This window comes from Aquarana catesbeiana, linkage group LG06 (genome assembly GCF_042186555.1).
Source record: "Aquarana catesbeiana isolate 2022-GZ linkage group LG06, ASM4218655v1, whole genome shotgun sequence".
Taxonomy (NCBI): Eukaryota; Metazoa; Chordata; class Amphibia; order Anura; family Ranidae; genus Aquarana; species Aquarana catesbeiana.
In genome coordinates, this window is record NC_133329.1 from 370,697,372 (window position 1) to 370,711,706 (window position 14,335).

Below are 14,335 nucleotides of genomic sequence, written 5' to 3' on the forward strand. Positions count from 1 at the left end.
GGATGCTAGGGACAAGCCCTATGCAGCGGTCCTCATTCCTCTGGTGGGCATACTCCCTAAGGAGTCTTCAGTGACATGGTTGCACCTGGTGGGAGAACCACGACCTTTGACCTGTAGAGCACCCTGTGGCTCACTCAATGCACTGCACCCGAAAAGCTTTCACAGCGCTTCACTTTTTCCACATTTTGTTATGTTACAGCCTTATTCCAAATTGGATTAAACGAAAAAAAAAACAAAACAAAATCACATGTACATAAGTATTAACAGCCTTTGCCATGACACTCAAAATATAGCTCATGTGCATCTTGTGTAAACTGATCATCGAGATGTTTTCACAACTTGCTTGGAGTCCACCTGTAGTAAATTTAGTTGATTGGACAGGTTTTGGAAAGGCACACACCTGTCTATATATAAGGTCCCCACAGTTAACAGTGCAAGTCAGAGCACAAACCAAGTCATAAAGTCCAAGGAATTGTCTGTAGACCTCAGAAAAAGGATTGTATAGAGGCACAGATCTGGGGAAGGGTACAGAAACATTTCTGCAGGTCCCAATAAGCACAGTAGCTTCCATCATCCGTAAATGGAATAAGTTTGGAACCACCAGGACTCATCCTAGAGCGGGCCGCCCAGATAAACTGAGCGATTGGTGCCTGAGCTCCAGTGTTTCTCTGTGGAGAGAGGAGAACCTTCCAGAAGAACAACCATCTCTGCAGCACTCCACAATCAGGCCTGTATGGTAGAGTGGCCAGACGGAAACCACTCAGTAAAAAGGCACATAACAGCCCTTCTGGAGTTTGCCAAAAGGCACCTGAAGGACTCAGACCATGAGAATCAAAATTCTCTGGTCTGATGAAACAAAGATTGAACGCTTTGGTCTGAATGGCAAGTGTCATGTCTGGAGGAAACCAGGCACCGCTCATCACCTGGCCGATACCTTCCTGACAGTGAAGCATGGTGGTGGAAGCATCATGTTGTGGGGAGGTTTTTAAGCAGCAGGAACTGGGAGACTAGTCAGGATCGAGGGTAAGATGAATGCAGCAATGTACAGAGACATCCTTGAAGAAAACCTGCTCCAGACCTCAGACTTGGGCGAAGGTTCATTTTCCAACAGGACAAGGACCCTAAATACACAGCCAAGATAAAAGAGTGGCTACGGGACAACTGTGAATGTCCTTGAGTGGCCCAGCCAGAGCCCAGACTTGAACATGATTGAACATCTCTGGAGAGATCTGAAAATGGCTGTGCACCAATGCTCCCCATCCAAACTGATGAAGCTTGAGAGGTTCTGCAAAAAAGAATGTCAGAAACTGCCCAAAAATAGGTGTACCAAGCTTGTAGCATCATATTCAAAAAGACTTGAGGCTGTAATTGGTGCCAAAGGTGCTTCAACAAAGTACTAAGCAAAGGCTGTGACTGCTTATGTACATAATTTTCTTTGGATTTTCATTTTTAATAAGTTTGCAAAGATTTCAAACAAACTTCGTTCATGTTGTCATAATAGGTATTGTTTGTAGAATTTTGAGGAAAATAACACATTTAATCCATTTTTGGAATAAGACTATAAATTAACAAAATGTGGAAAAAGTGAAGCGCTGTGAATACTTCCTGGATGCACTGTAGGTGAGCCCCTAAAGCCGAGTCCAATGAACGTTACAGGCCAGCCAACTGGGGAATCTTGCTAGCAGAAAAATTAACTTGATCAAAAGTAGAAGGAAAAAAAGGAAAATGGTTGCTTCTCTTAGGGCAGAGAGAAGTTGTCTGTTCTTCTAAGAACACTAGTAAAAAACTGACGCATTGTAGTTGGGGAGGTTATACGGGGCTGCCCTTACAGCTTTCCGATCTCCTAAAGACAACAGCATAACTCAATGTTCCTAAATACTTATCTCATGTTTTGTAATGTACAATTTACAAAAGAACTTCACCAACTCTCAACAGTCACCGTGATAAAAGTCATCCTCAAAACATTCAGCTGATGCCCTCAGTTTTACTTTCTCACCGTAGCTCAGCAATCTCCCAGCAGTAACTTGACAGCCTTCCTGCCAGCTAGTCTCTAATGTGAAAACAGTAGGACTACATAAAAACTGAGACCCCACTTGAAAAACTTTACTGCTTCAGTTGTTAAACGTGATGCATTGCTCCACAATGACTGAAACTACAGGGGTCAGTAAGTTTTTTTTTTTTAAGTTTATTTACTGCTTGCTAGGAATATGCACGGTTTCAATGTCCAGAGCCTGACTACAGTTCTACCTTAAAGAAAATTTTTTGGGAACTTCTGTTGACCTCTTCTAAAAATGAAAGTTGCCTGCCAAGCACACTAAATTAATGGTTTCCGCACTGGCCCAGAACAAAAATGCAGATCAGGACTTTTGACTTCACTTTTATTTTCTGGATCTCAAATCTTATTTTGGGTCAGTGACACCAAAATTGAAGATCAGCATGACAGCCCAACATTTTTAGAAAGAGGATAGCAATGGCAGCCTATGAATACCTCGCAGTACAGGTTTTCCCAAACAATGAGCTTAGTTAAATTTGGTAAGGGGTCCGGTCTTATCAGTCACCACATATGAATAGGGTATAGTTATTTGTCTGTGCAACATGCAGGGCACAGGCACTCTGTTGGACTTCGCCCGCTCCAGTGGAACTACAAGTCCCAGCTGCTGCTTTCCTATCAGTTCCAAAATGAAAAAAAAAAGCAAAAACCATTTACCCCTTAAAGCAAAGATCAACAAAAAATGTGCAGCCACCACAATCAATCATCTTTCACACTTGAGAACATTCTACAATGAAAGTAGGGTTAAACCGTCTCACTAAAAACTCTAATCAAATGAGCCTCAACATGCTAAAATAATTACATTTTTTATTTTTCTAACACTGTTAAACCTGAACCCTTTATTAAAATAGTACCTGCTGATTCTGCCACAAAAGTCATTGTTCAGGCACCTGTTATAGGGTGACAATGCTTTGTTCCCATCTCCCAATTTTACTCCTATGCTGTTACTCTAGCACTATGGCTTTTGATGAAGACTAGAAGAGGCTGTTTTAGCACGTTATCCAAGCATGGTTTACTATCCTCACCGTTCGGAAACCTGAAATGAGAAATGCAATGCAGCTCTTACTGGAGTGCTTGCATGTAGACAGGAAGTTGCTGCGTGAGATCGGCAGCACTGTGCCGCAACAAAGGATGAAAAATGTAAAGCGTTTGAATAGGCGAAAAAATGTCTTGCTCTGTGCAATGGTTTTGCACAGAGCAGCCCGATTGTCCTCTTCTCAGGTCCCCTGCCAGCGCCTTGGGCGCCTCCCTCCTGCTGAGTGCCCCCATAACAAGCTGCTGCTTGCTCCCGAGCCCCGCTCTCACTGGCTCACTCAGCCATGCCCCCTCCTCACTGGCTGTTATTGACAGCATCGGGAGCCAATGGCTTCTGCTACTGCATCACAGCCAATAAGTAGAGAAAGACCTGGGAGAGCCGCTGCTCTCGCGCACATCGCTGGATCAAGATCGGGTTTAGGCAAGTATGAGGGATTGGAGCAGCACACAATGTTTTTTTACCTTCATGGATAGAATCCATGAAGGTAAAAAACCTTATGCCTTAAAAACCACTTTATGGTGCACAATGCCTAAAAGTGGACCTTCATATACTTTCTACACTTCACATATTCTTCCTCCTCCCTGTCCTGTTACAAAATCATAACCTATACATCCCCCCCACACATACACCTTTGAGGGACCCAGGCCAACTCTTTCACCTTCCTTTTCATGCCTAGGTGAGAATGACGTATCCTCTCTACCCGAAGCCTTCTGGGATACAAAAGTCATCCACCCCAGGAGCCTTTGGGGCAATTGTGTGCACACTGCACTTGCACAGCAGCACGCCGGGTAAAAGAACCCAGAAGACAGGCCACCGCCTGATGTTAGTATAGAAGATGGTGATTAGGGACCAGGAGCGCGGCGGCAGAGGAGGGGACAGTTGCAGCAGAGAAGGCTGAATTTGCTGGCTGTGAGTTTTTTTTCTTTTCTTAGGACAACCAGCAGTACAGGTAGAAGAAATGAGCTGTCAATTTAACCGCTTCAGCCCCGGAAGATTTTACCCCCTTCCTGACCAGAGCACTTTTTGCGATTCAGCACTGCGTCACTTTAACTGACAATTGCGCAATTGTGCGACAATGCACCCAAACAAAATTGACATCCTTTTTTCCCCACAAAATAGAGCTTTCTTTTGGTGGTATTTGATCACCTCTGCGGTTTTTATTTTTTGCGCTATAAAAAACAAAAAAAAAAAAAAAAAAAAAAAAAGAAGGAGCGACAATTTTGAAAAAAAAAACGCAATATTTTTTACTTTTTGCTATAATAAATATCCCCCCAAAATATATATATACATTTTTTTCCCTCAGTTTAGGCCGATATGTATTTTTCTACATATTTTTGGTAAAAAAAAAAAAAAAAAAAATATATATATCTATATATAGATATAGATATATATATCTATATCTATATATAGATATAGATATATATATCTATATCTATATATATAGATATATATAGATATATATATATATAGCAATAAGCGTATATTGGTTTGCGCAAAAGTTATAGCGTCCACAAAATAGGGAATAGTTTTATGGCATTTTTAACTTTTTTTTTTACTAGTAATGGCGGCGATCTGCGATTTTTATCAGGACTGTGACATTATACCGGACACGTCGGACAATTTTGACACATTTTTGGGACCATTGGCATTTTTACAGCGATCAGTGCTATAAAAATGCATTGATTACTGTAAAAATGTCACTGGTAGCGAAAGGGTTAACCACCAGGGGGCGATCAAGGGGTTAATGTGTTCCCTAGTGTATGTTAGTGTATGTTCTAACTGAAGGGGGGATGGGACTGTGTAGGGGAAGAGATAGATCGCTGTTCATACTCTGTATGTCTGTTCTCCCCTCAGAGAACCGGAAACTGTGTGTTTACACACACAGATCCCGGTTCTCCATGTGCCCTGAGCGATCGCGGGAGCCCAGCGGTGATTGCTATAAGTTTATAAGTGCCAATTCACACAGCATACCCCCAAATTTTTTTTCTTCTGGATGTTTGTTTGGAGCAGGCCTCTCGGTAGACTGCAAGCTATTCGAATGAATTTCAGTGATTCTGTCCCACAGAGATTGGGGACACTTTAACCACTTAAGGACCAGCCTCGTTTTGGAATTTAGGTGTTTACATGTTTAAAACAGGTTTTTTTGCTAGAAAATTACTTAGAACCCCCAAACATTATATATTGTTTTTTTTCTAACACCCTAGAGAATAAAATGGCGGTCATTGCAATACTTTTTTTCACACCATATTTGCGCAGCGGTCTTACAAGCTCGCTTTGTTTGGAAAAAAATCTTTTTTGAATTAAAAAAATAAGTCAACAGTAAAGTTAGCCCAATTTTTTTTTTGATATTGTGAAAGATAATGTTACGCCGAGTAAACGGATACCCAACATGTCACACTTCAAAATTGCACCCGCTCGTGGAATGGCGTCAAACTTTTACCCTCAAAAATCTCCATAGGCAACGTTTAAAAAATTCTACAGGTTGCATGTTTTGCGTTACAGAAGAGGTCTAGGGCTAGAATTATTGCTCTCGCTCTAACGATTGCGGCGAGGGTGGTGATAAATGGGGAGTACTCGGAATGGTCAGGGGTGGGTAGTGGGGTTCCCCAGGGTTCTGTGCTGGGACCAATCCTATTTAATTTGTTCATAAACGACCTGGAGGATGGGATAAACAGTTCAATCTCTGTATTTGCAGACGATACTAAGCTAAGCAGGGCAATAACTTCTCCGCAGGATGTGGAAACCTTGCAAAAAGATCTGAACAAATTAATAGGCTGGGCGACTACATGGCAAATGAGGTTCAATGTAAAAAAATGTAAAATAATGCATTTGGGTGGCAAAAATATGAATGCAATTTATACACTGGGGGGGGAGAACCTCTGGGGGAATCTAGGATGGAAAAGGACCTGGGGGTCCTAGTAGATGATAGGCTCAGCAATGGCTGCTAACAAAGCAAACAGAATATTGGCATGCATTAAAAGGGGGATCAACTCCAGAGATAAAATGATAATTCTCACACTCTACAAGGCCCCTGTCTGGCCGCACCTAGAGTATGCTGTCCAGTTCTGGGCACCAGTCCTCAGGAAGGATGTACTGGAAATGGAGCGAGTACAAAGAAGGGCAACAAAGCTAATAAAGGGTCTGGAGGATATTAGTTATGAAGAAAGGTTTCAAGCACTGAACTTATTCTCTCTGGAAAAGACGCTTGAGAGGGGATATGATTTCAATTTACAAATACCATACTGGTGACCCCACAATAGGGATAAAACTTTTTCGCAGAAGAGAGTTTAATAAGACTCGTGGACACTCATTACAATTAGAAGCAAAGAGGTTTAACCTTAAACTACGTAGAGGGTTCTTTACTGTAAGAGTGGCAAGGATGTGGAATTCCCTTCCACAGGCGGTGGTCTCAGCGGGGGGCAATGATAGCTTCAAGAAACTATTAGATAATCACCTGAATGACCGTAACATACAGGGATATACAATGTAATACTGACACATAATCACACACATAGGTTGGACTTAATGGACTTGTGTCTTTTTTCAATCTCACCTACTATGTAACTATGATACCTCACATGTGTGGTTTGACCACCGGTTTCATGTGCGGGCGCTACTCACGTATGCGTTCGCTTCTGCGTGCGAGCTCTTCGGGACAGGGGGGTTTTTAAAAATTATTTTTTTAATTTTTATTATTTATGTTACATGGTTTTATTTATTTTTACACTGTTTAAAAAAAAAAAAAAAAAGTGTGTCACTTTTATTCCTATTACAAGGGATGTTTACATTCCTTGTAATAGGAATAAAAGTGACACAGCATGACATGACCTCTTAAATATGAGATCTGGGGTCAAAAAGACCTCAGATCTCATATTTACACTAAAATGCAATAAAAAAAAAAAAAAAAAAGTAATTTAAAAAAATGACATTGAAAAAAATGTGCCTTTAAGACGTAAGGGCGGAAGTGACGTTGCTTCCGCCCAGCAGGGTCATGGAGACGAGTGGGCACCATCTTAGCCTCACTCATCTCCAGGCACAGCAGGGAGACAGCCGCTACCGACGGCTCAGGTAAGTGGCGGAGGGCACCGGATCGCGGCGGGAGGGGGGGGGGCCCTCTACCGCCACCAATAAAAGCGATCTTGCTGCGAAAGCCGACCACTGCACAAAAACGGGGATACCGGGGTTATGCCAGCTAGCTGCTGCCATAACAACGATATCTGCCGCCAAACTTTGGACGTACATCGGTGTGCGGCGGTCGGCAAGTGGTTAAGCTTGCCCTTAATAATGTGCAAAGCAGAACCTAAGCTACTAGATCTTTAACAACTTGTTAGGATAGTGGTCAAATTTCCTTGGCACTGATACCGAAACCAACCAGCACAGTACAGTACAGACAAGGTCAATTACTGTAAACTTCAACTTCCACCCCCCCCCCCCCCCCCCCCCCATAAACATTCCAGAAAAAAAAAGGAAAGTGAAGCAGGTTTTTTCACTCCTGAATTTTTCAGAAAAGAGCATTTAAAAAGGCAAGTAGCATTTTTTAAAGTTATGCTATGTGACTAAGAACATGCAACAAATATAAAGTGTTATCCTGATGTGGCTGCAGCAGTGGAAATACAATTTAAGGTTTACATATAAAATTTAAAGTGGTTCCAAAGGCTAAAGTTTTTTTTTTTATCCTAATGCATTCAAAGGTATAAAAAAAAAAAAAAAAAAAACAACTTTTAGGTGCAGCTGCAAACATTTAGAAATGTTTGCAATTATATGAAAAAAGGGAAAACTGAAATATCACATTGGAATAAGTATTCAGACCCTTTGCAACAACAATTAAAATTGAGCTCAGATGCCTTCCAATTCTCTTGATCGTTGCCGAGATGTTTCTACACCTCGATTGGAGTCCACCTGTGGTAAGGTAAACTGATTGGACAAGATTTGGAAAGGCACACACACCTTTCTATAGGCCTCACAGCTGACAATGCATACTGCATCAGAGCAAAAAGACATGAGGTCAAAAAGGAACTGCCTGCAGAGCTCAGAGACAGGAGTATTTCAAGGCACAGAATCTGGGGAAGAATACAAAAAAAAAATCTGCTGCACTGAAGCTTCCCAAGAGCACAGTAGCCTCCAAAATTCTCAAATGGAGTTAGTTTGGAACAACAAGGATTCATCCAAGAGCTGGTCACCCGGCCAAACTGAGCAATTGGGGGAGAAGGGCCTTAGTAAGAGAGATGACCAAAAACATGATGGTCACTCTGAGCTCCAGAGATCCTGTGTAGAGATGGGACAAAGTTCCAGAAAGACAACTGATCTGGGCTTCATGGCAGAGTGGCTAGACAGAAGCCTCTCCTCAGTGCAAAACAAATGAAAGTCCACTTAGATTTTGCAAAAAAGCACCTGAAGGACTCTCAGACTGTGAGGAACCAGATTCTGGTCTGATGAAGCCAAGATTGAACTGTGTGGCCTCAAATCTAAATGTTATGTCTGGAGGCACTGCTCATCACCTGCCCAATACCATCCCAACAGTGAAGCATGGGGGTGGCAGCATCATGCCATGGGGATGTTTTTCAGCAGCAGGGACTGGGAGACTGGTCAGGATTGAACAAAAGCTGAATGAAGCAAAGTACAAATATATCCTCAATGACTTGTTCCATAGCACTTAGGACCTCAGAATGGGCCAAAGGTTCACCTTCAAACATGACAATGATTGTAAGCACATAGCACAGACAACAGGGAGTGGCTTAGGGACAACTTTGTGAATGTCCTGGAGTGGCCCATCAAGAGCCCTGACTTGAATCCTATTGAACATCTCTGGAGAGACTTGAAAATGGCAGTCCACTGACAGTCCCAATCCGACCTGACTGAGCTTAAGAGGATTTGCAAAGAAGAATAGCAGAAAATCACCCAATTCCGGTATGCAAAGTTTGACGCATCATACCCAAAAAGACTCAAAGCTGTAATTGCTGCCAAAGGTGCTTCAACAACATTTTCCAAAACTCTGTTTTTACTTTGTCACTATGGGATACTGAGTGTAGATTAATGAGAAAACAAAATTAATTTAAACAACTTTTATACCAGGCTGCAACATAACAAAATTGAAAAAAGCAAAGGGGGTCTGAATACTCAATGATGTGAATCTTTATTGCTCTATCCATCCTTCCCTAGAGCTGCCTAGCAATTTGGCGGGATCAGTTGATTGACTGCTTTTATTCCATAGCTTGGAGAAGGAACATGGACATCATGTCTGTTGCACAGAAACACTGATGAATAAGGGTGCAGTGGTGCTGTGTGGCATGCGGGAAGGTAGGTAAAAAGCAGGATAGGTTGTAGAAGATGATATGAAATATAGGGATAAGAACTTGTAAAAGCGGCTGTGATCTCTTGCAGTTTCCTGTAGCATAACTAACGTCTCCGGTCGCCTCCCACTGTATGTCTGCAGTTTCTGACGGTTCCAATAGTGTATCAGTGGTCTCCACTTTTTTCCCGTAATATGGACACTATCTCGCACAATATGTTTGCAGTCTCCGTTTACCTTAAATGGATTTTCTTTCATATTGTTGTCTCCATACATTTTATTTCAAAAAGTTCACTTGTAGTGCCATCAAGGAGGAGGTAAGGTGGAGATTCTTTTATTATATATATACACATACACACACACACACACACACACACACACACACACACCAGCTAAAATAAGTATTGAACACGTCACCATTTTTCTAGGTAAATCTATTTCTAAAGGTGCCATTGACATTAAATGGTCACCACATGTCGGTTACAACCCATGCAAGCCATACATACAAGGAAACCAAAACAAATAAGTTCAGAAATTAAGTTATGTGTAATAAAATGGAATGACACAGGGAAAAAGTATTGAACACGCCAACTAAAATGTATTTAATACTTCATACAAAATCCTTTGTTGGTAATGACAGCTTGAAGACGCCTCCTGTATGGAGAAACTAGTCACATGCATTCCTCAAGTGTGATTTTGGCCCATTCTTCCACACAGGTCTTCAAATCTTGAAGGTTCCGTGGGCCTTTTCTATGAACTCTGATCTTTAGTTCTTTCCATAGATTTTCTAGTGGATTCAAGTCAGGTGATTGGGTGGGCCGAAGCCGCAGCCTCGCCTAAAAGCTCCTCAGGACGGCGCGGTGTCCATCAAAAAAAAAATAAAAATTGAAAAACTTGATTTGAATCGTGAATCAAGTTTAAAAAAAAACAAAAAACATCGCAGCTTTTTTTTTTGGGAGAAAATCGCCCAGCTCCACCCTTTCTTCATGTTCAATACTTTTTCCTTGTCATTCCATTTCAATACAGAACTTGATTTCTAAACTTATTTGTTTTGGTTTCTTTGCATGTGTGGATTGCATGGGTTGTTACCAACACATGGTGAAAATTTCATGTCAATAGCACCTTTAGAAATATATTTACCTAGAAAAATGGTGATGTGTTCAATACTTATTCTGCCGTGTGTGTAATTTATTTTTTTCTTTCCCTTCTATTAATTTAGAATTTAAAAAGCTGCACAGTTTCTTATAAAGTGAGATAGGGGGCTCTAATTACATAATACACAACTGCATACCACATATGTTCGTGAATTAATGTGCATAACTAAACCATATAAAGACACACAATGAAAGTCCATAGGTTAAAATATTAGTATCAGATTTAGTAATTTTGCACAGTTTTTGTTTTTCATTTTTTTTACTTTATCTGACCCAGAAAAAAATAAAATATAGCGGGAAACATGTAAAAGGAATATGTTTGTCCAGTGGGCCTTCACTTCCAGACAAACCTATCCAATTTCCCATCCACATGTGTGTCAATCCAAAGATGAAGTGAGAGGAATTTTCCCTCATAGAAGACAGAAACTGCAATAAAAACTTGAGGTTCAAACCTTTCTTCAATTTATCCAACAATTAAATTTTTTTATTTTGGATGCAATTGAGCTTAACCCATGCTGCTTTGGGAGGATTAGGAGATGTTTATGTAACATATCCGTTAGACTTTACAGAGAATGGAACTTTGACAGAGCTCCACCTGCTCACTCTAAGTGGTAAATATGAACATTTACCTGAATTTTTATTTTTAGTACTGATCTTGTAAATAAATAAATAAAAAAAAAAAAAAAAAATGAAAACCAGGAATATGTTAAAGACAAATTGACTGGCTTCTGGGACTGGTCCAGTCCTAACTTCTCATGTCATGCCCTCCGCCAAAAGACATGGAAATGACAGAATCACACCTTTTTTCCAAGCAAGTGAGAATTACCATTTTTGTTGTTTTATTTATACTGTAATACTACAAAAAAAATTAAATAATTTAAATAAAAAATACCAATAAATATTTACACACACAATTATATATATATATATTTTGTACATATAAATTAAAAAGAGAAAAGAGTTTGATATTTGCATGATGATTTACAGACACCCATCCATACACCTCATAACACAGTCAGGTGAAGAGCATACCTGAATCAGTACTGTTACCAATGCTGTTGGGTATTATTGGTATCGAGGATGATGACTGTATCCTCGGCTGGGGAGGGTTGAGGTGTAAAGGATTTCCTGGATGGTTTAGCATCCCATAATTGCTATTTTGCATCTGGTTGATGAACCCAGTGAGATGGGCATTGGGAACTGGATTGCCACCATGAACAAAGTTAGTGTTTTGGCAGGAAACACCCTCCCCTCTCATCGGTAAGTTATGTGCCAGTGAATTATGGAGATTGACAGTGTTCAGGCTGTTGTCGGTATAGTTTATCTGGTTGGCAGAGCAAGGCAGACTCAAGTTAGAGTCAGGAATGGTGTTGCTATTGCTGTTCATGTGGGAGTTTTGACAACTCATGGTTTGGAGGAGCTGTGACATTGAGTTTATTGGAAATGAGTTTTGCCCTTGTTTCCTCATCAACTCTGTCCCGTGCTTTTGTAGGCTAGAATTATCAATTGGCGGCGGCTTGAGCAAATTCATCACCGTTGACCCAGGCTGTTTTCTCTTTCTCACATCCTTCTGCTGAGACATCAACTTATCTCTCAGAGCTGCCCGACCACTTTGTCCCTCGGCTGGTGGTAGAAGCGCACTGGTGGCCGGAGGAAACATTGTGGGTAAAGTGCTATTCCCGTCACTGCTGCCACAGCTGACTGCAGGTCCAGAACCGCTCTTATTACCAGCAAGTTTATTTTGATTTGCTAGCTGTGCTTTGGCTGCTGCGGAAAGTAAACTGCTCGCAGGGAAAGAGGCAGCATTATGCTGGTTCAAAATCTGATTTAAAGGCATTCCCAGCAAACCTGCCTGACCCTTACTAGGAGCATTACCAGCCGATGATGAGGGGAATACGGCATTGTTTGGGGGGTTCAATATGTTGCCCATGCCACCAATTAATGGGTTATGAATGTCTTTGTACTGATGATGGCCATCAGGTTTAGCTAAAGGACTGGATGGCATGGAGGGTCTTGGAGAGCCCATGTTGGGTCGTGGAGAACGTGGGGGGATTTTGAGGCCAACACAGGAAGGTTGTGTTCCCATTGGAGGCATCATGAAGTTTCCATGATCAGATGATGTGGAAGAGGAGCGTGATCTTTGGGGTGAGGCCTCTATCCTCCCAATAACAGGTGCCATTGTGTGAACTGGGGAGGTTACTGGGGAAGGAGACAAAGATGATGAGGCAGGATGTTGGATTCTTTGAACATGATTACCATGATTTATGTGACCGGGTTTGACAGTTGGCAAAGGGAGATTACTTGGCAAAGGAACAACAGCAGGCGGCATGTTTACATTCATCACAGGTACCTGAGAGTGAACATTTGGATGAAATGTGGAAGTGTTCAATACAGGATTTTGGAGAACGGGTTTACTTGGAATGGGGTCTAGAATACCAAGTGGATCTTTCTCTGAAGATGTTAATGGCTTTTTCTGAAGAGCACATAGCGGTGGTGGGGGTGGAGGGGGCGGTGGGGGCAGGGGGGGTGGGGGACCTGGTGTTGGTTTATGGTGAAACATTGCACGCGACATATCCATGTTTTGTGGATAATTGCAAACAGTTTTTTTCGACACTGGGCTGGCAAATGTGGGGGACAGAGGTATGTTCGTCCTTCCAGCCATAGCACAAGATGGCTGCACAGGGGAACCATGCAACATAATGGACTGGGGAGACACAGGAGTCCTGTTCACATGAATGGGACTGGAACTGGGTGGCGCATGATAACTGGGATTGCTCCTTGTGAAAGTATCAGGACTTCCTAATGGGTCTGTCCTTGGAGAGACAGGGCCTTCACCAAAGATCTGGGACCCAGATGAAGCTGGACTTGGCATGCCACCATGACTCCCACGATATGGTGATTTGTGTCCGTGTTCGCTGCTCCCTAATCTTTGCCGTGAATATGCAGAATGGAGGTCATGCTGCTGAGTTCCCATGTGTTCTTTCACCATCAGCTTGAATGGGTTTTTACATTCTGGCAGAACAGAATTAGCACTTCCATCATGTGACTTATTCCTCATGGAACGTGGAGTCGATGCACGTGTGGAGACCACAGGAGCAGAATCTGGAAAGATGACAAATATTTTTTATTAGCAGGCTATTTTAAAACAGACTTCCTTACAAACATTAAAAAAAAATCATATTTAAAAAGGTGTTCCACTTCCAAGAAGGAAAAATTGGAGATTAGTCACAACAAAAACAAAAGGCACCTCCAAGCACTGTAGCAGTCTTGCAAAAGATAATTTTGAAAAACTTTACAAAATGGAAGCTGGTGGGGGAGATTTATGGAGAAACTTTAAAAGGGGCAGATTTTACCAGTGGTTCCATTTGTTGAATCTTCTCTGTTAACTAATCGATCACCACCCCGCCTCCTTACCTGTAGATTTATCTAATCTCGTCCCAAAATTCTTGACAGTATATATCCTACTTAATGCAGGCCATACATGGGTTAAATTCCGAATTAAGTTTGTTTCGAAACTCGTAATGATGTATTTTGGTTCAAATTTTGCACTATTAACGGGCTGCAGCAAAGGCCAATTTTCATGCAGCTATCGAATTTGAGTGATCGGGCATGTTGGAAAATTTTTGAAAGACAAACAAATTTCTAATTAATGATGGGAGAAATGTGTGAGAATAAATCAAAAAAGAAACATGCATGAGCTCTGACCTTGAAAGAAAAGATTCCCATCCAAAAGATTTATTTTCTGTAGCAACAGGAGGTGAAATTGGCTTGGTTGGTTGACTTTCAAAATCAGTGGGTTACAAAAC

At 41.5% G+C, this 14,335-nt stretch overlaps 1 protein-coding gene across 3 annotated transcripts in view; it reads right to left on the reverse strand.

Moving 5' to 3' along the window:
• Positions 1-14,335, reverse strand: part of MBD5 (methyl-CpG binding domain protein 5) — a 122,381-nt gene that overhangs the window by 29,808 nt on the left and 78,238 nt on the right. For all 3 annotated transcript variants that reach the window (XM_073634214.1, XM_073634213.1, XM_073634212.1), the window contains one exon: positions 11,562-13,631. In XM_073634214.1, the coding sequence (XP_073490315.1) occupies positions 11,562-13,631 (2,070 nt within the window). The remainder of the gene's footprint in view (positions 1-11,561; positions 13,632-14,335) is intronic.